The sequence below is a fragment of the Nyctereutes procyonoides genome, unplaced genomic scaffold (genome assembly GCF_905146905.1).
Source record: "Nyctereutes procyonoides isolate TBG_1078 unplaced genomic scaffold, NYPRO_anot_genome, whole genome shotgun sequence".
NCBI classification, from domain to species: Eukaryota; Metazoa; Chordata; class Mammalia; order Carnivora; family Canidae; genus Nyctereutes; species Nyctereutes procyonoides.
In genome coordinates this window covers 52,248,286-52,275,683 of record NW_026575047.1, presented here as the reverse complement: position 1 = coordinate 52,275,683, position 27,398 = coordinate 52,248,286, and the positions used below count along the sequence as shown (strand labels likewise).

The window sequence follows — 27,398 nt, the reverse complement described above, 5'->3', positions numbered from 1 at the left end:
CTGATTCGTCCATACTGCAATCTGCTTCTCTAGACACAAAAAAATGATGCAACTGAAATACGTTTACTGAAGTGAAGAGAGATTCACAATATATTTAAATTAAGTAAAATTGTATGCCCGGTATGAGGTCACTTTTGTTTAAAGCAAACAAAATAATCTCATGTGTTTGTGTAGCATAGAAAAGAAAGTGAAAGAATATACACACGATGCTGAATGATTTTTCATATTCTTGGCCCTTTTCTATACTTTTGAATTATTTTGCAGCAAACAGTTGTTTTGTAATAAAGCTACAGAGCTACAGTTTTAAAAAAAGGAGGAGAGGACAGCGCTTGGAAGGAAATGGGAGTGCAGTTTTGAGCACTTAGGTTCTTGCAACACTGCTGGGCACAGATGGCACCCTGGGGCTTGGGTCCCAGGTCATTCTTGTTTCAGTAAGTAACAGTTAATCCTGTCCTGATAAAGTATTTGTTTACTGTAAATGTATTTTCCTCAGTTACTGTAATTTCACAATTCCAGGTAGTACTTGGGAGAATTAGGTGACAGCATTTTTAATGTGAAGGCCCTAGCTTCCACATGCTAATGTAAATATTCAGTGTCTCCATCTGTTGCGCCTGTGGATGGAATTAGGGGAACAAGAAACTTCGTTACGATTTAAAAGTAGCGAAGCTGTTCATCTGCTCACCTTACTTCAGTGTCCTTTCTGAAACATGTATAGCTATGGTTTTGGCTCTATAACTGATGACCTTGGTTTGTGGATGATTACAAAGAAGAAAGTGTTCGGGTGCCTGGGTGGCTTAGTCAGTTAAGCATCTGCCTTCGGCTCAAGTCATTGATCCCAGGTCCTGAGACCTACCCCTCCACCTCCCTGTGAAGCCTGCTTCTCTTTCTCTCTTTGCCCTTTCCCCTGCTCATGATCTCTCTCTCTCTCTCCCTCTCTCTCTCTCTCTCTCTCTCTCTCTCGCTCTCGCTCTCAGGTAAATAAAATCTTAAAACAAAAGGTGTATTCTGCTCTGATTTGATAGCCACCCTGGGCTTGCAAAACCTGAGGATTATTGAAAATATAGTTAATTAGTGCCATTAAAACAATTGCTTTGTAAGTTGAGCCCAGGTGTGAAGGCAGCTTTTTTGTTGGGATTTTCTTCTGTGTATTTCCCAGCCTATTGCTGGAAAATAATCAGGCAGGATTTACAGAAACCAAAGGACCCAAAGGGAATGAGGGTTTCGGAAGCTACCTTTTGAATAGTCTTCTGACCTTCAATTAAATCCAGCTTGACTCTGAAGAGGTGTCCTCAACAGGCAGGTTTCTGCCAGGCGAAACAGTGGAAGTGGCTGAAGTGGGTTGGGTGTAAGGCTACTCTCCTTTTCTGGGATCTATTTTCTCAGCTTTTTTAGTGGAGGAAGGACTGCAAAGGAAATGTGGGTGATAACCTAGAAATAAGTGTGTGGGATGGAGAAGCCAGTTAGCTGGCCAGCAGAAGCTTTAGAAGTCAGACCTCGTTTGCATTCTGACTTCTACATGTGTTAGCTTTATGACCTTGGGAAATTATTTACCTGGCCCGTGCCTCAGTCTCCTCATCTGTAAAATGTGGGTAACTATCCTTCACGCACTGCATAGGACTGTCACAGGCTGAGTTTCTAATGCCCTCAGCCTAGTACTCCACACCGGGTAACTGCTTTATTGAAGGGTGGCTGTGGAGAGCTGCTAAGTGGGTCTGTACCAGGAAGTACCTTGACACAGGAAGACTGACTTTGCAAAAGGGGTCGGCCAGAATAGGCTCAGGGTGGTTTTATTGTTTGCATTAAACAACACTTTTTTGTTGCTGTTTGTGTGTGTGTGTGTGTGTGTGTGTGCATGTGTTTTGTTTTGCTTAAAATTAAATTTGAAAACAAATTTTGTTTATGCACAATTAAGAATTAGTTGAATGTTTACACTTTTAGGTGTACAGCAGCAAAATAGAAACCCTATGAGGTAGCTCTCCAAGATCTGAAGCTTCGGAAATGTATCACGAGACCAGAAATTGCCTTCTGTTTTTAACAGTCCAAATTTTAATTCTTAGGTTTCAAAAAGGGCGTTTTTGTGGTCTGTACTGATGAGTATTTCCATTGTTTGCTGTGAACCTGGGCTCAAAGGGCAAGTTGCTATTAGCCCTTAATACCTTGGAACTGCCTCCTGGGCTAGTGCCCAGGCCATTGTTGAGGTGGGAAGCTGTAATCCATCCACCAACAGCTTTATTCAGGAGAAAAAGTCTTAATGCTTGCTTTCACCTTAAGTCTACTTTTTAGGATTAATGGTAAGGAATATAATTTGATTTCTCTTGAAAATTTTTTTCCCCATGATTTGTGATTTCTGTTCTATTCCCCCCACCTACTTCCAGAAAGAATTGAGATTGCTCACGTCATAAGGTTACTCAGTAAGACCGTTAAAGACTTTAGAAGAGGAAACTGGTATCCGGAAATCACGTAAGGGGAAGGGTAACCAGCTAAGTACACTTGTTCCTCATACCCACACAGGACAGAGATAATGGATTGAATAATACTTATAGCATCCTGACAAAGGGCATTCCTTCAGCTCCAGGAGAGGCCTTGAGTCATCATCACTTGAGAGCCTTGAAGACCTCAGAGTTTTCCCAAGGCCTGATGAAGTTCCAGTGCATGGCTGCTCTGACTGGGAGCAAAGAACTGTCCTCTGTACTTTTTTGGGAGGATGAGCTAAGATTGCTGCTCCATCAGACTCCTATAAGGAAACTCACTGTATTTGCCCTGCTTTCTGTCCCATGGGCCCCAGGGGCAGAAATTTCTGTCAGGTCTTAGTACCTAGAATCCTCCTTTCACTTCACCCCGAGCAGTGGGAAACAGTCCTGCAGCATCTCGTGGTTGCCTGCTGATCGGGTCTCACCGCTAGCAGACAGACAGACCATGTGATGGCGGTTGGTCTCACCATGTGGCTCCCTTGGTCAGGGTGGCGTCTTTGCAGAGATCTCTGGTTGGTTCCGTGTTTCCTGTGAGCACAGAGCTGAGCAGGCAGCTCCTACCAGGATTTCACCTGCCCTGGTACAGGTACCACTGTCCTGTCTTGCTCTGACTTCCTTACTTTTGTTTTACTTTGGCCTAATTTTCTTGCTCACATTTTCATTCTATATGCCTTTTGATTACATTATCTTAAGTATTTTCTATTATAGGGAAGAATACAAATATATATGTGTGTGTGTGTGTGTGTGTGTGTATATATGTATACACACACACACACACATTCTTATTGCCTGTCAGTTCTACAAGGGGGAAAAAATGATAGTCTCCCTTCCTTCCATGACTCCAAATTCTGAGGATATTGGATCCTATGAGTCCTTTCAGACTTCTCACTATAACTGTCTGACAATATATTTAACTGTGATTTTGGGGGAAAAATCACAGAAGATCTCTCTCTCTTATAAAAATCACTGTATTAAAAATCAGAAAATGTGAAAGAAAGTACTCAATCTTACTCTATTTTTCTTTAGTTTTTGTCCATTGGATAGAATAAAAATTATTACAGAAGTAGAATTTTCTGATGTCAAATCTTTTCATTTCTTTGGATCCTTTTTAGCTTAAAGTTTTTACTAGATTAAGAAAATTTTTTTCAATTCTAAATATACCTATCTGTTGCAGAAAATTCAGAAAATGTAGAAAATATGAAGAAAATTAAATGTTTTCTGGTCCTCCATCCAAAAATAACCATAGTAAACACTTTGGGTTAAAGTTGTACAATATTTTTGTATGTGTACTTTTGTTCCTTTAATAGTACACGTCACAAGGATGTACTCTTGCCTGCTTATTAAATTTGTCCATGTATTATGAATGTGTCCTTTAGACAGGAGTCATGCTATTGATGCAATTTTGTACAGAAGTGTATTTTACATAGTTTTTCTGAAAACAATAACCAAACAGAAAGGGAGACTATGAGAGGTCCTGAGTCAGCAAAGGCATTCCTTAGCGAAGCTAATACTGTCCAGCTGCATCACTTAACTGTGATTTAACTTAGTGTAGGGATAGCATTTAGAGGCCAGGAGGAAAAGATGATAGCTTGCTTGGCTCTCTCCAATTTCAATTGTCTTATCTGTGCTTTAGCAGGAGTTGGTTATCAGTGCATTGAAAATTGAGCTTGCTGGCAAGGGTCTCTGCAAATGTTCTGTGGTTTCAATTAAGGGAGAACTCTTTGCTCCCAGTAACAAATGTGTCGACGGCAAAGTTGACATTTGCTTATGAAAATAAGGAGCTTGACCTGTTTCTGTCACGGAAAGAAGGCCCGTCTTGCTTCTTCTGCAGTATCTACTTCTTTCCCATTATTAAGGCACTTCCCCAAGTCCCCCAGGATGGTGAATCATGATTTCTGTTCCAGAATACTCTAACTTTCCAGAGCTCCTGAAGCCAAAGGTATCATAAATGAAAAGATCATAATTTCTTAAGATTGGAGGATTTGCAGAAACTTGATTTTGAGAGATTTCCCTCAAACTACCAGTCATTTAGAACAGAAGAGGCCAGCTTGAGGTTTTTCCCTGGGTTACCTAAAAAGGAAAAGATAATAATTGGGTGGAGTTACCATAAAACTGCAGAGAGGCTTTTAAGGATGATTTGAGGTTAGATTGTCTGTTTTTAAAATTAATTGGTTTCTCTTCTTAGACAAATTACATGATTTCAAGTCACAGTTAAGGCATTAATCGCTTCAGTGATGGTTGTTCTGTTAGCACTTCCTTTGAGTGTCTGCTGGGGCATGTCGGAACCCAGACGAAAATGCATTTTGATGCTCAGGCTGAGATGAAGGATTCCAGTGTTTAGAAGTGAAAACTGTTTTAAAAGTTAAGGTCTTACTAGACTTCCACCCTAACGTTGTCTAAGATTGACAGCAAATCGGAATTCTTGCAGATAGCTTGAGTGTCAGGTTTTTAGCCAGAAATGTGAGAAGTGACGTTTTCTGTAATGCCTCCACAGTGGTGTGTGATCCTGTGACCGATTGCTTCAGGTTCTGCCCACACTCTCTCTTTCACTGTCTTATTTGCACATTCCTGTCTTCCCTAATAAGTTACACTGACATAATGCTTACTGCGTGCTGGGCTGATGTCTGAGCACAGATTTTGAATCCAGCTGACCCTCCCAGCAACCCTGTAAGGCAGGTAGCATGATTGTCCCCAGCTGACAGACAAGGAGGGGGAGGCACACAGAGGCTTACCCCGAGTGAAGCCAGGACTCTTACCCCAAAAGCCTGATTCCAGAACCCATGCTCTTAACCATCGTACTGTGCCGTCTCTTGAATAGGTGGTTCCTTTGAAGGCAGACATTGGCTTACCCACCTCACATCTCAGCGAATGTCATGGTGTTTTAGGATCTTAAAAGCTTCTGGGGTTTGGCTACTTCCATACTTACTGTTTTGAACTTAGTCTTTTGTATTAATCACATTTTAGTTCAGAAGCAATTGGGTAGAAGCTAAAGTTTAGTTGATTTTATTCACTATCCATGTGTAATCAGTTATGAGATAACACAGACTATTTAGCTTTAAATTACATTTCAGAAGTACTGTGAATGGTAGTATATTTTAACTCCATCAGGCCTGTGAATTTTACCTCTTAGTAATTGTTTTCTGGTTGTGGTTTGATTAAATCAGGTTCTTTCTGCATGTAGGAATGGTAGGAAATGGTAGTGTGTCTTATGGAAAGTGATAAACTCACTTGGAAATGTCTCAGAAATTTCTGCAGGTTTCCGTGCACACACACACACACAACACTTTAAGTCACTTTTTTCATTTTAGTGAGCAGGATGTGTTGACTTCACTTATGTGCCAACTACTGAAATTATTTACTTTTTCAAATAATTGTTGTGACCGCCAAACAAAAATTTCTACTGAAGGAAGGAATCGGGCTCCTTGACCTGAATGGGGGTCCTCTTAGTATGTCTTCAACACCTTTGTTGTCACCAACTTCCTGGGGGTGGGAGGTTGTCTCCCCTCTAGATTAGCATGCTAGAACGGGGTCTTTAGGTTATATTATATATTCTGTGTAGGTTGTAGTTCATTCTCATCTTTAAAAAGACTTGTCTCTTAATGGAAAGGGTGGTTTCTCTTTAATTGCCCTGTTCCTGCCACATTTACTTTTCAACCTTTTCTTCAGGAGCTTATGCTTTCTGAAAATGAAGTATATAGTACCTGGTACAGCATCTGGAGTCCCATCAGGTTCCATATATACCGAATTCTTGGTTAAAAAGTTTTGTACATGGCATAAGACTCCATAGGCCCATTTTAAATCCATAGGCATTAAGGGGAAAACATTACTGCTGCTGTCTTCCATCATTTGAAGATGCACATTTTTCCCCCCACATTTTAACATCTCAAATCAGGATACATTTTACAGTTGCTGGCATCATGTGGTTATGATTGGCACTGTTTTTTTCTATCTTATTGGTACGAAAAACAATGGTGTATCTTACAGTTAACATTCTAGTTTTGATGAAAAATAATGTATATTTAGTCCTTGGTTTTTCAAGAAGAAGCATGTTTGACAAAAAGTTCACTGAATTCTTCCTCTGCTTAATTAGAGGTGTTTTTTTTTTTTTTTTAAGATTTTTATGTATTTATTAGAGAGAGAGAGAGAGAGAACATGGAATGGAGGGGCAGAGAGAAAGAGGGAGAAGCAGACTCCCTGGCTGAGTAGGCAGGGGATGGATCCCAGGACCCTGAGATCATGACCTTTGCCCAAGGCAGACAGGCACATGCTTAACCAACAGTGCCATCCAGGCGCCCCATTGAATGAGAGAAGTTTGAAGTCATTTTGTATTCCTAATATTTGGGCTAGGAAGATAATTAAAAGCCAATAATTGCTTTTTAAGTGCTTCATTGTAGATTGTTTATGGAATTAAAAAATAATGCCTTGCAGTAGAAATTTAGTTTTGCAGATATAAAGGTTCTGGAGATGGAGGAAGGTGTTGATGTTGAAGAACAATGTGAATGTGCTTAATTGCACTGAACATTGTGCTTAAAAACATGGTTAAGGATTGGATCCCTGGGTGGCGCAGCGGTTTAGCGCCTGCCTTTGGCCCAGGGCGGGATCCTGGAGACCCGGGATCGAATCCCACGTCAGGCTCCCCGTGCATGGAGCCTGCTTCTCCCTCTGCCTATGTCTCTGCCTCTCTCTCTCTCTCTCTGTGTGACTATCATAAATAAATAAAAATTAAAAAAAAACATGGTTAAAATGATAAATTTCAAGTTAAATTTTCTTTTCCAAAAAAGTAATGTATTGTGTTTATAAAAATTTTCTCAATTTAGAGACACTTAGAATAAAGAGATCAAGTTCTCTTTATCCCCTCCCCCACCCTTCTCATTTCCCTACTTCTGTACCCCTTCACCAGAGGTTTCGTGTGTATCTTTTTCTCTTCCTAAGACTTTACATTTAAGATGTGTGTGGTTTTCATTCACACTTCAAGGTCACTTTTCACCACAATATGTATAATTGTGACAGATAAGTAAAACAAAAATATATTGGGGGAGAATAGCACCTGGGAAGGGTTCTTTTTTATAATATTAGGGCTGAATTGACTGCTTCATTTTATTTTTATTTATTTATTTATTTTTAAAGTTAGCATTTTTTATTTATTTTTTAATTTTTATTTATTTACGATACTCACAGAGAGACAGAGAGAGAGGCAGAGACACAGGCAGATGGAGAAGCAGGCTCCATGCACCGGGAGCCTGACGTGGGATTCGATCCTGGGTCTCCAGGATCGCGCCCTGGGCCAAAGGCAGGCGCTAAACCGCTGCGCCACCCAGGCATCCCGACTGCTTCATTTTATATTCTGTGATCAATTTATCCTAGAAGTCATCTGTGTAAATGCGTTTTTTAGATGAACTACTATGAGTATGAAGAAAGCATAAGAAAAGATAACCCGATGGCCTTCAATCAGGTGTTTGGCAGCAGGATTGCTTACTGTTTCTTTCTCATTCATCACCAGTTTCTCCTACAGCAGTGGGAGGAGCAGCACCCCCTGAAGACACTTGTCACCTGGGCTGTCAAAGCAGTTCTCACCTGTGGCCTTAGCCCTCTCCTTCACGGCCCCCCCCCCCCCCCCCCAGGACTGCAGAAACCACGCCTCTCGTCTACTTCTACCCCATTCCTTCCATAGCTTGTATAGTGCGAAGGGTGTCTGCTCCCCTCATGCAGCCTGACAGTCACCTCTGTCTCGGCGAAGCATTCTCTGCTCTGTGTGTCTAGTTTGCGTTCTTTCTGTATGCTCTTTAAGTCAGTCTGGGTGCCTTTCTTTCAGAGTGCATGTTTTAGTTCTACCATTATGTACACTTGTGTGTGACATATGACTGCTTTGATAAACCTCTGTCTCTCCCAATGACAGCTCCATGAATCGGTGTCTATGTTTTGCATGCATCCCCCTGGCCTTGCACATACTTGGCACTTGATGTGAGGTCAGAGAAACTTCATTGAAGAATTTGATTTTTTTTAAATAATTTTATTTTTTATTTGAATTCAGTTAGTTAACATATAGTGTATTACTAGTTTTCGAGGTAGAGTGCAGTGATTCATCAGTTGTGTATCACACTCAATGCTCATGACATCAAGTGTCCTCCTTAATGCCCATCCCAGTTACCTGCCCTCCAGCAACCCTCAGTTTGTTTCCTAGAGTTAAGAGTCTCTTATGGTTTGTGTCTCTAATTTTGTCTTGTTTTATTCTGAGTGAAATCAGTCAATCAGAAAGACAATTATATGATTTTACTCATATGTGGAATTTAAGAAACAAGCAGAATCATAGGGGAAGGGAGGCCAAAATAAAAGAATTTGATTTTTTAATTGTCTTATTGAGTGGAGGAGTTTGTGGGTAGGGACTTGATAGTATCAGAAAATTGACCTGGAGATCCAGACCTTGGTACCCTGCCAATTTGGTTTTCAGCCACAGCTGAAACTTAGTGATCCTGGAAAAATTTTAACACTTCATCATTCTTTTTTGTTGGGGTTCTTTTGAAAGTGAATTTGGGCTTTGCAATACCTCGTAGCCTGGGCTGCTGTTAAAGGAAAGGAAGCAGGTCAAGTAGCTTTTTTATCATTCCTATTGAACACACAGTGATTTAACATGAGTAGATACATGAATTTCTGGAAATGAGAAGCTTGAAATAAACTGTTCTCTCACTGGTACTTATTTTAATTCCAGAACATGGTCCAAGACAATTCCTGGGAAAGTCGAATTCTTCTCTAGTGAGGGTTCAGACACATCGATACCAATTCCAATAGTGCCACTACGGGGCGTGGACGACTCCTACCCACCCCAGAAGAAGTCTTTCATGATGCTCAAGTACATGCATGACCACTACTTGGACAAGTATGAATGGTTTATGAGAGCAGACGATGACGTGTATATCAAAGGAGACCGTCTGGAGAATTTTCTGAGGAGTTTGAATAGCAGTGAGCCCCTCTTTCTTGGGCAGACAGGACTGGGCACTACGGAAGAAATGGGGAAACTGGCCCTGGAACCCGGTGAGAACTTCTGCATGGGGGGACCCGGTGTGATCATGAGCCGGGAGGTTCTCCGGAGAATGGTACCACACATTGGAAAGTGTCTCCGAGAAATGTACACTACTCATGAGGACGTGGAGGTGGGAAGATGTGTCCGGAGGTTTGCGGGGGTGCAGTGTGTCTGGTCTTATGAGGTAAGAACAGAAAAAAAAAAAATTGTTAATTTCATCATTAGTTGCTAACCAATCATAGGAAACCACTGATAATATAAGCCTTCTTTAAGGCTTGAAGTTGGTAATGAAGTTATTGCACATTTTTACCTTAGTTTTTATAATTTGAATTCCTTTAGCACCTTTTATCCTCATTTTTAGGACATACCTTCTGTACTTTTGTCCTGAAAGCTTAGTTAGTAATGGCATTTGGAGCCCAAAGAAATGCTGCAGTTCACTGTAGGTAACAGTGATATTTTCATGATTATCCAGAAAATTCATCTAATCTGACTTTTGCTGATTCTGCAGATGTGATTGCAAGTGTGTCAACATTCCCTGTCCCTCTTCTCCCAAAGGCCTGACTTTTCTTTCTGGTCATGTTGACCCACACAGTTTTAAAACTTGACATGTTTAGAATTCATAAAATGAGCAATGATATTTTTAAAAAAGCCAATAGCATTTGACTTTGCATTTATTTTAAACCTTGACTTTTTAGACAGTTATTTGTAATTGGTAAGTTGCAACATGGTTGTTCTTTATTGAATAGTTGGTAGGCAATCTGAGTTATCTTGACAGATGAGTGCAGTTTTTTGTAGGAAGTTGACTTGTAGATGCTTTCTCTTTAAATGTTCTCCAGAACATGAGTTAGCTTTTGACTTTTCTCTGTTTTTATTGGCAGATGTGCCTGCAGTTACAGGATCTGATACTAGTCAGAGTAGAAAACATTATTTAGGTTGTGTTGTGTTTAGATCGATAAACTACTGATAGTTATAAGGAACAGAGGGAATTTCTAGATCTTTGCCCGAGAAAAAGAAACATACTTTCTGATGTAAACTGTTAGCTTTTGTTGGGATTTAATTTTCTAAAGGGCCTGAGTGAAGAAAGAGTATTCTTGCCAGTACTTGCCCTCACCGCCCCCCCCCCCCACTTGCTTTTAAAGGTTTCCTAATAACTGTTTTTTTCGTTGAACTCTTAGGGAACTGAACATTTTCAAGAATACAGGAAGTAGTTTTCATGTTCCTTTCTAATTATAAAAGATACATTTTTTTTTAATTTTTTCTTTTTTTATTTATTTATGACAGTCACAGAGAGAGAGAGAGAGGCAGAGACACAGGCAGAGGGAGAAGCAGGCTCCATGCACCGGGAGCCTGATGTGGGATTCGATCCCGGGTCTCCAGGATCGCGCCCTGGGCCAAAGACCGGCGCCAAACCACTGCGCCACCCAGGGATCCCATAAAAGATACATTTTTAAATCCCAAATGTAATTTGAGTGAAACCTCTGATCTCTGTGGGTCTCTTCCCCCTCCACACCCCCACCCCTGCCCCTGCAGGGAGGATTGGTCACTGGATTGGGGGAGGGGGCATCGGGAGGATCTCTGTCATCAAGGATTTTTGCAGGGAGGAAAGCTCTTTGGGGATGTCATGCGGTTTCAAGCAGAATACAAAAGGCAGTGTTTCTGCGTTTTCCCCATTTTTAATTTAGCAGTTACAACCTTAGTATGTTTCATTATGGTTAAAACATGTAGTACCTTGTGTATTTTGGAATGTTTTATACTACCTCTGATCTCTGAAGCTAGCCCTCCTGCTGGAATTGTAGCAGATAAGCCAACCTTCTGAGAGAATTTTTAAAAATACATGCCTCGGTGTTGTATCTTAAATACTGCTAGATAGATAGCAATAGAGCCAATTTCTTGTTTATCAAGAACTCTGACCTAGCAATAGTGCCAAGATGTTGTTAGAAAGTATTGTCCTGGGGCTGCAGGGGTTGGGAGATAGTTTTAGGGCTGTTTTCCCCCTGTTATTTTGTAATAGCCGAAATTCTCTAAGGCTTGAAGTTGGGATGCTGGAAATCATCCTTTCTGGACACCAGGAGCCATTTCTTTGACTAGAGGCACCTGGTAAATGACCTTATTAAATAAGTAAAGGGATCTGGTGGATGAGGAAGCTCCCTGGGTGGTTCCCTGTCCCTGCCTAGGCTCTCCCAAGAAGTGTGGGCAGTGTGGGGGTGGTCAGCTTTGGGTGGTGTCCCCACTGCTTTTCATGTGTGTAAATGCCTCACGGTGACAGTTTTTCCTAGGTACTGCCCTTTTGGGAGCTCCTTTTGTGAGAGATTATTTTCTCCCCAAAGTGGCTTGTCTTTTCACTTTAAATGTGGTATTCACATGCAAATTGTGAATTTAAAGTGTAGTCTTAAATTTCTTCTTTCCTCTCTGGTTTGTGCTTTGTGTGTCTTGGATAAGAAATTCTCCCCTCTCTTGGGTGACAGGAATGATCTTCCAGATATTTTTTTGCATATTTAAAATTTTGTCTTTCATACACAGTTATTCATTTTTCTCATTTTTAAGAATTACCTCTATGGGGACATGTGCCATTTTATTAGACCTTTGATTTCTTTTGCTTTTTTTGGTAAGCCTTTCAGTGCTCTTAACCTAAGTTGTTATTAGGATTTATCATTGTGTTCACCACTCAGGCAAGATGAATCCCTCCAGTGGATGAGAACTTCCTGTAAATCTAGTTTCCCCATTAAGGCTCACATTATGAGAAATGATTGAGGTGGAGTCTTATGTTAAAGACACTTATGTTAATAAGCTTTGGGTCTCAGAAGGTGCTTATTTAGCTCTTATAAATCTAGCTGGAAGGTGTAAATTTTTTTTTCAAGTTGAAATAATGCCTTGGGATTACACTTAAATAATTAAAATGGCTCAAAAGAAACAACTGTCATAATCAAAATCCAGATTCATTTCTAAGCTTGACTTATTTATTATTGGTGGCTATTTACTAATATATGGCTTTTAAAAAAGATTTTATTTATTTATTCATGAGAGACACACAGGGAGAGAGGCAGAGACAGGCAGAGGGAGAAGCAGACTCCATGCAGGGAGCCCGATGTGGCTCGATCCCGGACCCTGGAAGCACGCCCTGGGCCTGAAGGCTGGTGCTCAACTGCTGAGCCACCCAGGCGTCCCAATATATGGCTTTTAAAAAAACTTTATTTGGAAATAATTTTAATTTCACAGAAAAAAAATTGCACGAAGGATCCATATACCCTATACTCAAATTAACCTGTTAACATTCTATACCATTACCTTTTTCCACTGTTCTGAGTGTCTTCCCCCATCCCTGCGTATAGGGACATAGACCTGCCCCTCATTTAAGACTATCTTACCATTGTAGCCCTTTACTTTAACTAACATCAATGTGTTTTGACTAAGAATAAGGAAATTCTCTTATATAACCACAGTAGAGTTTAAATTCAACATGGAAACTTTAACCTACCATTTATATTCTGATTTTCCCTGTTGACGCAGTCCAGTCCCATGTAACAGTGTTCCCTTCTCCCTTCTCCATCACAGGACCCAGCCTAGAGATTGCATTTGGTTGTCATGCCTCCAAAGCCACCTGCAGGCTGGACCATTTGCACAAGCCTCTTTGTCTTTTGTGACCTTGGCATTTTGGCTTAGTGGCTTTAAATACTTCATTTTCATACTAAGAAGTTGTGGTTGCAATATAGAAGACTAAACTATAAGATGATTTTAGTAATGCTCCTCAATGCTTACTGAGACCTCCCAGCCCAGAGCAAGAATATGGGCCTTGAGGCTGTTAATACTGTTGGAAAGGTGGAGCATGCAAACCCAGCTCCCCCTTTTCACATGAGTTTGGCGTTGTAAGTCAAAGGCACACAAGATTTTTTTGAGAAACATTATTGAAAAGTTTGAAACAATTTATTTAGGCAAACGAATGAAATACTATACCACTCTTTTAATAAGGGAACATAAAGACAGTTGACCTAATCTTTTCATTTTATTTTTGACTTTTTACTGAAGTATATTATACCTATGGAAAAGTGCACAGATTAATCAGTCAGTGTAGAGCTCGGTGGATTTTCACAAACAGAACACAGCTGGGTGACCAGCAACCAGATCTTGCTTTTCTTATTTTAACTGAACATTTGACTAGTAATGAAGGCATTTCGAGTAGAAAATGATCATTACCAATGAAAGCAGGAAAGGGTTTCTTTTTTTTTTTTTTTTAAAGATTTTATTTATTCATAGAGACACAGAAAGAGAGAGAGAGAGGCAGAGACACAGGCAGAGGGAGAAGTGGGCTCCATGCAGGGAGCCTGACATAGGACTCGATCCTGGCTCTCCAGGATGACACCCCGGACTGCAGGCGGCGCTAAACTGCTGCACCACTGGGGCTGCCCTCGTGATAGTAATCTTAAAGATAAAAACCATACAGGGAAAGGGGTAAGATCAGTGATGTTCTTTGTGAGGAAGGTATATCATCAAGGGAATTTGGGAATTTAGAGCAAAATATGAAAAAAGAGAAGATTTTTCCTTGTTCGTCTGACTGGCTTATAAAGGAATGTGGAACATTTTTCTGTGAGAAGCCTGGGAATTTTTTTCTTTAATAATGGAAGACATAATGTTTCTTAATGCTGGTTGTCATAGAGCTGACTTGTGTCTAGGGGTTTCTTCCTCATGCCTTTGAGTTGTTAACCTTACCTGGCCGAGAACCAGGCAGGCCCCTAATTGGCCAGAATAAGGTGCTCCAAACACTGATCACTAACGCTGTTTCTCCAAGGTAGAGCCCTGCGTGGTTTTATATGGAGCTTTTTGTTCTGCTTTGATGGCTCAGTCTCCAAGCTCCTAACAGATCATAAGGGCAATGATCATCCACAAAAGGGCACTACTATATAAAGACTGTATCAACAGTGAGTGGGAAGGACACAAAGAAGTGACAAATAAGATAAAATGAGACTGTGAACAGACAGAAGTCTAAGACCCACCACTGTGTTATTGATTTTTAATTTCATTCCATATGGTTGGAGAACATATTTTGTTTTATTTCAGTTTTTCAAATTTTTTGAGACTTTTTTTCTATGACCTAACATATTGTTACGCTGGAGAGTGTTGTTTATGCACTTGAGAGGAACGTGTGTTCTGCTGTGGAGTGTTCTGTGGATCCCTTAGGTCTAGTTGATTTGTATGTTGACCATGGTCTTTTTCCGTGTTTGTCTGTCTAGTTGTTCTACCCATTATTGAAAGTGGGATATTGAAGTCTCTGATACTGTTGGGTTGTCAGTTTCTCCCTTTATTTGTGTTGGTTATTGCTTCATGTATTTTTGGGCTCTGTTAGATGCATTTATGCTTATAACTGTTATATCTGCACTCATGGATGGATGAACCCTTTTATCATAAATTTCCTTCTTTGTCTTTAGTGACAATTTTTGTCTTGAAATCTATTTTGTCTGATAGTATAACCATTCCAGGACTCTTGTGGTTACTGTCACATGGTGTATCTTTTTCATACATTTGCTTTCAGCCTGTTTTTGTTTTTTTTTTTAAGAGTTTATTTCACTGAGAGAGGGATGTGTGCACTGAGGGGGGGGGAGGGAGGAGAGGGAGAAAGAAAATCCCAGGCAGAATCCACACTGAGCGAGGAGCCCAACATGGGGCTCTACCTCACAATCCTGAGATCATGACCTGAGCTGAAATCAAGAGTCAGATGCTTAACCTACTGAGCCACCCAGACACCCCTGTTTGTGTCTTTGAATCTAAAATGTCTCTTATAGATAGCATGTAGTTGGATCAGTTTTTAATTGGGATGTTTAATATATTTACATTTAATGTCATTACTGATATTGTGTCTGTCATTTTGCTGTTTGTTTCCTAGATCATGTCTGTTTTGTTTCTTTGTTCTTGCAGTGCTACCTTCTTTTGTGTTACATAGTTTTTTTTTATATATACATTTTTACTCTCTTGTCACTTTTATTTTTTTTGAGTTATTTTTGAAGAAGCTACCCTGAGTGTTACAGTTAACACCTTAACTGATAACAACATAGGTTGCATTAATACCAACTTAATAATTAGAGCATACAAAAATCTTTGCTTTGATAAAAGCTCCATTTTCTTCTTATTCCTTCCTATTATTGTCACACAAATTATATCTTTATACAGGATAGGCCCATCAACACAGATTTATAATTATAGTCTTTTAAATCAGATTAGAGAAAAAGTGTTACAAACAGTATATTTACATTGCCCCCCCCCCCCTTTTTTAAGATTTTATTCATTTATTCATGACAGAGAGAGAGAGGCAGAGACATGGGCAGAGGGAGAAGCAGGCTCCATGCAGGGAGCCTGACGTGGGACTTGATGCCGTGGGACTCGATGCCGGGTCTCCAGGATCATACCCTGGGCTGAAGGCAGTGCCAAACTTCTGGGCCATCAGGGCTGCCCTCCTTTTATATTTACTATGCAGTTACCCATATTCCCTTTATTCATGTATATTTGAGTTAATGTCTAGTGTCCTTTCCCTTCAGGCTGAAAGGCCTCCTTTTCTATTTCTCATAGGACATATTTGCTAGCAACAGATTCTCTCAGCTTTTGTGTATCTGTGAATGCCTGAATTTCTCCTTCACTTTTGAAAGATGGTTTTGTTGGTAGAGAATTCTTGGTTGACAGTCTTTTTCTTTGAGCACTTTGATTGGAGGCTTTCTGGCATCCATGGTTTCTGGTGAGAAATCCGTTGTTAATCTTTCCATGGATCCCTTATAGGCAGTGAGTCTCTTTTCTTGCTGCTTTTGAGGCTCTGGCTTTCAGTAGTTGGATGATGACATGTCTAGGTGTGGCTCTCTGAGTTTATTGTACTTGGAGTTCGTTGAGCTTCTTGGGTGTGTGGATTGTTTTTCATCAAACCTGGTAAGTTTTCAGCTGTTATTTCTTCAAATATTTTTGTTCTTTTTCTTGTTCTCCTTTTTTGCCTTGTGCATATGCTTAGGTTTTCTCTATTTTTCTTTATTCTTTTTCCTTTCTATTCTTCAGACTGGGTAATCTCAGTTGACCTGTCTTCAGGTTTACTGATCTTTTTTTCTATCTGTTCAAATTTGTTGTGATTTTTTTTTGTTGTTGTTGTTCCAGTTATCATGACTTTCAACTCCAGAATTTTCACATAGCTCTTTTTTTTTTTTTAAATAATTTCTACCTCCTTATTGGCTGCTACTACCACCCCCGCCCCCACATTGTCTGATAATTTCTTCTTGGAAATGGGATACTTAAAATAATATATCAACTCTGGTAGTCAGATTCTGTCCCCTCCCCAGGGTTTGATGATGTTGCTGTTGTTTGTTTAGTGACTTTTTGTAAAGTCTGTATTTTTTGTGTGTGTATAGCTAGTAAAATCTGCTTGGTTTGCTTAGGGGTCAGCTAATGATTGGAAAAGATTTCCTTTGATGCTTGGAACTGTGACGTCTCCCAGTCTTGGCTTAGGGGCTCTGTGTACTCAACGTTTGCCTTCAACACTTACCATGTAGTTTTCAGCTCTTCCTTAGCCTCACTTCCTACTTGTACAGAGCCTCAAGGTCAACCAGAGATGAAAGCTTAGGGCCTTCTCTGGTCTTCCCTGGACATGAGCACACTTCCATGCATGTTCATGGCCTTATAGGTTCCCACAAATACATTAAAACTTTTCAAAGCCCCTTATGGACAAATCATACCTCAACTTTTCTTTTTAAGCTTTTTGGTTAGTCTGTGTGTTTGCCCATGCTGTTAGCCACCTCCTCAGGCAACATGATATTCAACAATTGCCTGTGATTGTTGTTGACAAATATTTTCTCCTTTCCCTGCCAAGAGACTTTTTGTAATAGGAGGGCTCTGAGTCAGGTCAAATAAATACAGCCTTAGAGGTAGGGTCTTCTAGGAAACCACTAGGCAGGTCAGATAATGACAGTTCTCTGGGAATGGGGCTTTGAAGGAGCTCCAGTCCTGCTCCGTCCCCTTCCAGTGGCTGCCAGGCTGCTGGTTTTCACCATGATTGTGGACTGTTGGTTTTCAAGGTTACCACATTGCTGGGGAAAGGGAGTAGGAATCGGCAAGTTAAAATGACACAAAATTCACTATTGCTACTAAAATTTCACTGTTTTTCTTGTATAAATATTTCCTGGGCTATTCTAGGCCTTTGGCTAATATCCAGAGTCCTGAAAAGGTTGCCGGAAGCTGTTTTGTTCATGTTCTCTTTGCTTTTATGAAGGAGAGAAATTTTTGGACATCTTTATCATTTTCCTTGATGTCAGCTAAGACTGTCAATAATGGAACCTTAGCTTCACAGCTTAAAATTTTGCCTTTTCTAGTGATATAGATCACTCTGAATATCCTCTTATCCTCTGCTTAAGGAGTCAGGGAGTTGTGCTCTAAAAATTAGAAAAACTTTCAACCAATCGGTCAACAATATTCATAAAAAATCATTTTTCAAATAACTTCTGGACATCTGCTATGATCAGGACACTGTTCTAGTTGGGGACACAGCAGTGTAGAAAGTAGAGGCCCTGCTCTCTCCTATTCTATTGGGGCTGGGCTGGGGTGCAGAGAGATGGATAGTAAAGAGTAACACATGAGATGTTTAAGATGTGGCAAGGGGACAAATGTTGGAATGGGGTGAGAAAAAGGGAGGCATAAGATGAGGCCAAATGGCACAAATGTCAAGCAGAGGAATGAGTATTGAGGACATGCTCTAGGACACACTACGCCTGGGCTTGAATCTCTATAGTTCATTCTCCACTCTTTACCAGCTGTGTGATCCTCTTGGGCAGCAAGTTGCCTAACTTCTCTGGACCTTTATCTCCTTAAAAAATGGCATAAGAAATTGGCTACCTTGTAGGATTGTTTCAAGGATAAATTGAGATGCTGCATATTATACCTAGCTAGTGCTTGGCACAGAGCTAGGGCTTATGAAATATTTCAAGTATCTGAATGAAAAGCTAAGCCATGCAGAACTCATTACCTAAGGACTTTGCATAGGTTTTGACCTGTATAAACAAGTACTTGAATATGACTTGTAGGAACACTGGTGTTGGACTCCTTGGTTTTTGCTTTTAAATATTAGAGAAAACTATTCTGACAGAACAAATCAAAGTTGACCTAAAATGGAGAAGTTAGTTGCTTTGGACCTGTAATTATTTTACTGGCACAGCAGAACCTTCTGTAAGTACATAAGCATCTCTGAAATGGTTTCACCACTTTGGTATATTGGAATCTTGTGCTTGTGAGGGAGGCAGTATGGATCTAAAAGCAAAGGGCTTTTGTCTTCACCATGTTCAAGTTTGGTTTGAATGTGTTAAAGATAGTTCTAGGCCTTCTTATTAATCACTTTTCTTATTATAAGGTCACTACTAGACATACTTAACTTAGGTTGAGTTTACAGGAAAGGGCTCCTTAGCCACATAATCAGGAGGTGGAATCAGTATATCATTTTCTTTATCTTAAGCTATTAGCTGAATAGTATTTTCTTTGTAGTTGAAAAGATTGAGATCACACATGTCATCAACTCATTTCTTGTAATAAACTGACAGTCTACCTTTTAGATTACATTAGTATTCAAAGTGCTGTATGAGCCATTTTGAGGTAATAAGAGTAAAATGGGCTCTAAGGACTTACTGTTATGTGAAAATGGGCAGATATATATGAAGAATACCTCACTACCTAATAATAGTAAACTAACAATAAACCAGGGCAAAATAGTGTGAGCAACACAGGAAAGTGTGTAGGGCTGTGGAACCACTAGAATGGAGTGGGATAGATTGAGAGGACAGTGCGGAGGAGGCTTGAATTATCTGGGTCACCTCCTTCTCTGAAAGTGACTAGATTTTCGGACTGTTCTGCACAATAAGGATGGTATCCTTTCACATTTGTAGAGGTCTAGGGATGGCAACAGCAAAGCTTTGTAAAGTTTGTAATTCCAATATTTAATGGTCTTTGTTGAACTGAACTGTTAAGATTATCTGTGAAGGAACAGAGGCAAGAATGGACCTGATGGTAACGTAATGTTTGGGTCAGAAGAGACAGTCAGAGGTAAAGCCCTGTAAGGCAGAAGAAGACATGTTGTACATCAGTTTTCCAAACTCCGTGACATGGAGACCTTTTTCAGTGGGAATATTTGTGTGTGTGTGTGTGCGCGCGCACATCAAGTAATTAGCATTGTCCATAGGTCTTACACTAGATTGCTTTCTCAAAGAGAACCTGTTTATGAGAGAATCACTTGAGGTGTTTGTTTTAGAGCAAATTTCTAAGCCCAAACCCAGAACCAGACTCTTGGCAGGTGGAGTCCAATGATCTGCAGTTTCTAGGCTTCTCTGATAGTTCTTCTTATGTGGTAAGAACCATCGATGCCGGGATCCCTGGGTGGCGCAGCGGTTTGGCGCCTGTCTTTGGCCCAGGGCGTGATCCTGGAGACCCGGGATCGAGTCCCACGTCGGGCTCCCGGTGCATGGAGCCTGCTTCTCCCTCTACCTGTGTCTCTGCCTCTCTCTCTCTCTCTCTCTCTCTCTCTCTCTCTGTGACTATCATAAATAAATAAAAATTTAAAAAGAAAAAAAAAAAGAACCATCGATGCCATGAATACTTGGCAACATTTCTTATGATCCAGTGATATTTTGGAACTATGTAGAGACCAAAGTTATGTTTTGGTTAATTGGCATTTCATTTGATTCCTGTTCTATGCAAAGCATTGTCCTGGTAGTAGAGAAGACAAAAGGGAGTTTGGACTTTGGTCTTTCCAGTAAGAGACTTAACAGTTCAGTTGTCAGGGAAGTGAACTTGGCATACTGTGTCTGCTCATCATATATGTTTGACAGACTAATGCTTTATAATCTTTTTTCCTTTCTTCTCTCCCCTAAGCCATGTTAATTGCAGTGAGTTGTGTAGCCGGATGAAAGTCAGTGAGGATGAGTGCTGGTCAGCAATAAATCTTGAGTAATGACAAGGAAAGAAGTCCTATTTGATGTGATGATGAAAAGAAAGAACTTTTGGCCAGAGATTAAACTGACAAACAGTTTAAAGCTAAAACCAAATGATATTTTTAAATATGTTTGTCTTTGCAATTGATGATTTTACAAATGTCTGTTTTTGTGGTCTGGTTATAAATCTGAGCCTTAGCTTGCCTTTTTTTTTTTTCTTTTCCTTGCCTCAGCTTTTGTTGCCATGAATCATAACTTGAGATTTGTTTAATCAAACAAATTTCAGTTAAAAAAAAAAACAAAAGGAAAGAGGGAGTTATAAAGTCTTTATTAATTACTATGGTAATTCACAGATTTTTTTGAATAATTTTCTCTCCTGGTGATGGAGCTTAATTTCCCTCCCCTTAACTGTGGGCTACCATCATTTTTTGAATGGGGTAGGGAATAGGAAAAATAGTTATTTCACAGTGGAAAACTTGGCAGACACCCCCTTAACATTAGAAGTATTAAGCCGATATTTATATCATGTACTCAGATGTGATGGGATTAGATGACTTTTCACCTGTGCCTTAGTCCTCCCAAAGCTGGAACTCCAGTCTGGTCCTGAGAAAACATATCCAAGTTGAAGGACATACAAAATATCTGACCATTGTCCTTCTAAGTTGCAAGATCATAAAAAGTGAGGAAAGCCTAAGGGACTTTCACAGATTGGCAGAGACTGAGGAGACATGACAGGCAAATGCATTAGGGTCCTGGATTGGAAGAGAAGAGATATTAGTGGAAAAACCGATGAAATTTGAATAAAGCCTATGGTTTCATTAATAGTGTTATGTGAATGTCAAGTTTTTAGTTTTATTATGCGTAGTGTAGAGTGGAGTTACATAAGTTGTCGACATTAGAGGAGGCGGGGTCAGGAGATGGGATCTCTTTCTATTGTCTTTACAGCTCTGCTATAAACCTGAAATTATTTCAAAATAAAAAGTAGTTAAACCCCAGAGATGATCAAATTGGACACACAGAAGTGGAGTGTATGGTGCTGACCGCTCAGTGCCCTGGGGAACTGGGGTGAAGCCACAGAAGACTGGATCTTCTGTGAGTTTAAGTGGATATTGTGCAGGATGTGATTTTTAGCTTATTGACTTCTAGGAAATTGAAGACAGAAAGGTCTTTGTTTGAGAGGGCTGCAGATTTCTAGCCCTCATAAAGAGCTTATCATTTGAGCAGGCTTATAATGCACCGTGTTATTACTGTAAGAAATTTGTAATGGTACCATTACAGCAAAACTTTTCCCTGGCTAAAAAGAATCTTTCAGCATTCACTTAGCAATTTAACGCTAGTGCTCTAACGTCATCATGGTTAACCCTATAATGTTTTGTTCCTGGGTTTTCTCTCAGTAAGCCCTTGTGAGGATAAAGAAATTGGTCCAAAGTTATTTTCTTTCCTGTCTGGCACTTATTTTCAAGGATTTTTCTATTGAAAAATACTGTAGGTACTACTTTTCCTTTTGTATACGTTAATACCTGTGCGTTCCCCTTCAACAGGAATATTCAATTTTAAGAAAGAAGACTTGTTTTTATTTGTAATTATGTGGTTTACTTAAGGCAGAAAGAGGAGTTCATTCTTTTTTTTTTTTTAAACCACCCGTGGAATGCCTGTTGGCTTTTTATATTGTTATGAGTTGATTCTGCAATAATTTGGAATTCTAGTTGTTTCATTAGGAGAAGATGGGTATGGAAATTGAAATATCCCAGATGATATAAATACACTTATATTTTTTAAATGGTTAGCTCCTTAAATAAGTTATCCTGTATGCCTGCTCTCTGACAGACCCTGCTCTAGACGCTGTGGCTGCAGCAGTGAGCAGAGCAACGCTTGCTCTCATGATGCATTTACTTCTTTATGGAGACCTCAGAGGAGACAAATATATACTGGCAGATGGTGCTAAACTCTCTGAAGAAATACAGCATGGTGAGGAGATAGAGTGATAGAGGGGTCAGGGAGTGCCAGCCCACCTGAGAAAGTGAACCTTGTTTATATCCAGAGAGGACCATCTCTAGGAGAGGGAATGGGGCATGCAAAGGCCTAGAGGCAGGAAGTGTATACATGATTAGGACAGCAAGGAATGTGGGTGGCTGGGGCACATGAGTAGAAGGGGCCAGATCCTATAAAGCCTGTCCCTGATAAAGACTGTGGACTCTATGCTAACTGAGCTGGGCAGGCCACTGGGGGCTTGGGACAGAGGAGTATAGGGAGCTGTTTCAAAGCGACTCTGGTCTGTGGAGAAGAAACTGCTGGGAAGCAAGAAGGGGAACAGGGAGATTGGAGAGGAAGCACTTCTGGTAACTCAGAGGGAAAGGTAGCTTAGTGCAGGCGGCAGCAGTGGGAGTGGTGAGAAGTGGGTAGCTTGTTGATGAATTTTGAAGGTAGAACTGATAGGACTTGCTGAGGTATGAGATGTGGGGGAGAGAAAAGTTGCCTGAGCAGTTGGAAGAGGAAGACGAGGAAGTTCAGGCCATAGATACACGAGTGTGAGTCATCAGCATTTCCAGTGTTTAAAGTCAGAGAACCAGTGACATCACCGAAGGAGTTAGTAGAGATAAAGTCTATGGCTGAGCCCAGAGGCTTCCAGGGGCTAGAAATCAGAGATGAGAAGGATCCAGCAAAGGAGACTGAGCTGGGGGAAGACCTCATCTTTGATTTGCATTTGCTCAGTGTGAACTTGAAGGATCTGAACACTCACTGTTCGGACTTTTAAATCTACTGATGACTGATGCACAGGATTACTTCTTAAAACTGATAAACCTCAGGAGGCAGCTGACGACTGGTGGACCAAGATGGCTGATGGTCAACCACCATCACCTTCTGGGCAGAAGCTAGAATATTGTTTGCTTGGTGTAAGAAGCGATGGGGCTTGTGTCCCTGTGATACAGAGATCTTATTTATCATGGAATTTGATATTCAGGTACATTTGTTTTTGCTTATTTTAAAAAAGATAAGCCACTCCATAGAGTTGCATGCACCATTATGAAGTTGCTTCACATCTTTAATTAATTGATACAGAAATGTACCAAGGGCGTAGCCTGTTATCATCTTTGGGCCTATAAAACTCCTAATGGACGAAGAGCTTGCTGATCACCAAGTGATCTACTTCACTTTGTAATGGTTGCAGTAAGTAGATCAATAAGGTTTCCAAGTGGGCACTTGCCATGGAAGGCAGAAATCACTATTAATTCCTGGAGAAAGTTATAATTGAGTATTGATTCAGTTAAGCCTTTATAGTAAATAATTTGTTTTTGAGAGGATGAGTTTTAAAGGACATCCTATACTTTTACTATGGTGAGAAAATGTGTTTAAACTATGCTCTCCCAAGGCTTGCTACCCTATTCTCTGAAATGGGGTTTTTGAACACATCCTGGATGTACAGATGGTAAAGTGCCCAATTCAGAATTTGAATCCAGGCATTCTAGCTGCAGAGCCTACAGTCCAACCCTAATGAAGTGGCATTTTCTGTATCATACTGTGCTGCACTCTACCTTTTTATTTTAACTATTGCCAGTAGTCATTTGAAAAGAACCAGTAAAGTTCAGTTGTTGACAATTTTAGACAAAGGGAAAATGTTCATGCTTCATACATTTCTTTGGTGGGATATTTTCAGTATACTTATGTGTTTAAGGTGATATTCAGCTGGTAGCAGTTGGATCTCATAGTACTCTGTAAGTTTTGTTAGACGCTCATCAAGCTAGTGTAAATGTCTAGCTGAAAAAGTGGCTTAAAATGGGTTTAAAGTTGTGGACCTCAACCCAAGAACCAACAAGAAGTGTGTGATCAAATCCCTAAGTTTTTTAATGCAAAAGAGAGCAGCAGAACAAATATTCCTGGATCAGTTTCTGAAGAAATCTTTAAGCTAGTCTTAAAATTTCTCAAAAGTCAATTGAAAGATGCTGGTTAGTCACCATCTTCTAAAAAAAAGAGTCCTCTGAATTCTTGAATCTTGATGAAGGTATTTATTTACTGTATGATTGAATTTTAGGTAGTTTAGAAGATGATAATATTCTACACTCAGAGTTGATTTTCTGTGGTAGTCTATGGTCAACCCTGTAGGAAGAAAAAAACTTGCCAGATCCTTGTTCAGAAGTCTTCATTCTCTGCTATAATTTTATAGGAGAAATCCATTGATGTCATCTTGACTTATAGTATGTGTAATTAGTTGTTGTAATGACCACCTAAAGATATTAAGTCCTAATCCCTTAAATTGGTAAACATCATCTTATTTGGAAAAGAGGTCTTTGCGATGTATTTAAGAATTTTAAGATGAGGAGATGACCCTGCATTATCCATTTGGGTCCTGAATGCCATGGCAAGAGTCCTTATGAGAGAGAAGCAAAGAGAAATAATACCGACACCAAGGAGAAGACAGGCAGAGACTAGAGCGATGTGGCCGCAAGCCCAGAATGCCAGCAGCCAGCCATCAGAAGCCAGAAGACGGGAGAGCAGAATCTTCTCTGGAGGGAACACTGGCCTGTTGGATTTCAGACTTCTGAGAGAGTAAATCCCTGTTGTTCTAAGCCACCCAGTTCGTGGTAGTTTGTTACACCTGCGTCAGGAGATGAATAGGGTCTGTTACCCAGAAATGCAGTCCCTCAAGAGAACAGGACACAGGCTCCACAGTCCCATCATGTGGCTGCGGCCTGAGAAAAACCACTCTCTTTTCTGTAACGTGGGAGTGTTTCTTATGGTCACGTTGTGGTAAGCACCTCACAGATGGTAAGCATTAGCTAATGGCTATTGTTAGTGCTTGCTTGGTCTGAAGCAGTGATTCTCAAAGAGTGGTGCACAGACCAGCAGCTTGAGCATCACCTGGTTCCACAGTCCCACCCATGTCCCATATGAGGAATCAGGTCCTCTGTGCGTGTAAAGGTTACCATGTGTCAGAGTCATCTGAGGGGCTTTTTATTTTTTTAATTTTTATTTTTTCTCATGTGTCAGTACTTTTAATGTTTTATACATCAAATTATAGTAAAAAGATGACTATAAACAACATGCAGCCCCTCTATTTTCATGAATATGAAAAGTTTATATTCCACCATCAAGTGTGGTTCTCCCATTAGTTCACTTTGTGACGGGTCATTAAGAATATCTTCAAATCCAATAGTCTCATCATTACCCCTTAAAATATCCAATGAAAGGTTTGAGCTTGGAAGAAATGGAAGACGCTGAACCTGCTGCACTGCCTTGAATTCCATTTGTAATTTTAGTGCAGCAAACAGACCCTGGATGTTTCTTAGTGTAGAAAAATTCATTTTATCTTGGTTGAACTGGAAATTTTTTTCTGATAATTCAGGAGGATGACTGGGCAAAAGTTCATTTTTCACACAAGGCAGACCTTTTCGAAGAAGATCATGCTGTTCAAAAGGTCCACTTGCTGAAAGTTCAGTAACTGGAATACTGTCCTTCAGCTGAGATCCAAGTCCTCTGGCATTCATCTTCACTGGCTCTGTGAACAGCCGCATGGCCCTCCTGAGGGGCTTTTTAAAACAGACTGCTGAACCCCATCCCTGGACCTGAAAATTGACATTTATAACAAGTTGCCAGGTGCTTCTGATGCTGCTGGTCTGGGGACCACACTTTAAGGATCACTGGTCTAAGGTTTGGTGGTTTACAGAACAGTGAGTAGAAACGGATTTTGATTTGCTTTTTTTTTTTTTGTTTGTTGTTTTTTTGTAAATAAACTTTTGGCTTTACAAGAGTTTTGGATTTACAGAAAAATTACGAAGATAAAGGCCATATTCTACTCAGATGTTCTTAGTTTTTACCTGCTGTCTTTTTTTTTTTTTTAATCATCATGTCTCCTTAGGCCCTTCTGGTCTGTGACAGTTTCTTTAGCTTTCCTTGTTTTTGATGCCCTTGATCGTTTTGAGAAATCCTGGTTAGGTATTTTGTAAAATGTCCCTCTTCAGGATTTTTCTGATGGTTTTTCTCATGCTTAGACTGGGGTTATGGGATTTGAGAGGAAGACCACAGAAGTGAAGTGCTGTTCTCTGCACATCATGTCATAATACTGTCAACATGATTTAGCACCACTGATGTTGGGACACCTGGTTGAGGGAGTGTTAGGTGTCTCCTCTGTGAAAACTCTTTCCTCTCCTTTCCAGAATATGCTTTTTGGAAGCTAGGCACAGTCCACACTTAAGGAGTGAGGAGGTATGCTCCCACAGCCTGACGTCAGACTGTCTGTGTATATTATATAGAATTCCGGAGAGGAGATTTGTCTGTTCTCTCCCATTCATTTACTCAATTGTTAATTTATATCATTCTGGACTCGTAGGTATTTATTTTATATTTCAGTTCGTATGCTACTTTATTTGGTTGCTACAATTGTTCCAGCTCTGACCATTGGGAATTTGTTCAGTTGGATTCCCCCCCCCCCAACTCCTTCCCCTTCTCCTCCCCCTTCCCTTCCTTTCTATTGAGCACTTCCCTTACTTTTTGGCATTAGAAGATACTGCAGGCTTATCTTGTAAATTTTCTGCCAGAGTCCTAGAATCAGCTGTATTTTCAAGGAGCCCACACTCCTATTGGAAAAGGGCATTTGGAGACCAAGATCTGGGTGCTAGGTGTGCTGGTTGCTATTGGGGTGTCCATTGCTTCTAGGTCCACTCAGATGACATAGAGCAAGGAAATCTATGTGTGTATGCTAGCTCATGTGTATAAAAGTTCTCTATTTGCGTGTAACCACCTATATCTATAGGAGACTAGACATGCATTGGTAATGATGTCTCCAGGTCAGATCATCAGCACATGGGTCATTCGAGCCTCTTCCTTTTGTTGGATTGTACCCTCCCACTTGAGCAGTGAGAAACCTGTTGCCATCCATCATCCCTTTAGTTAATTGTTCAGTTCCAGTGTCTGTGTGTAGCGGTTTCTGAATCTTGAGCATGTGAGAAACTTTGTCAATTAGAGTACAGTGCTCTTGTACAG

General features: G+C 40.3%; 2 protein-coding genes across 2 annotated transcripts in view; one reads left to right on the top strand and one right to left on the bottom strand.

The window, feature by feature from the left end:
* CHSY1 (chondroitin sulfate synthase 1) overlaps nucleotides 1-27,398 on the top strand; it is a 72,199-nt gene that overhangs the window by 6,592 nt on the left and 38,209 nt on the right. Inside the window, exon 2 of the mRNA XM_055326807.1 lies at nucleotides 9,178-9,673. Within this exon, the coding sequence (XP_055182782.1) occupies nucleotides 9,178-9,673 (496 nt within the window). The remainder of the gene's footprint in view (nucleotides 1-9,177; nucleotides 9,674-27,398) is intronic.
* Nucleotides 25,427-25,904, bottom strand: LOC129510544 (proteasome maturation protein-like). Its single transcript, XM_055326777.1, has one exon. It carries the CDS (start codon nucleotides 25,901-25,903, stop codon nucleotides 25,427-25,429), a length of 477 nt encoding a protein of 158 aa, XP_055182752.1. The 5' UTR covers nucleotide 25,904.

Excerpts from the sequence above, each read along its gene's own strand:
- LOC129510544 (XM_055326777.1), bottom strand. The coding sequence starts at position 25,903 with ATGAATGCCAGAGGACTTGGATCTCAGCTGAAGGACAGTATTCCAGTT.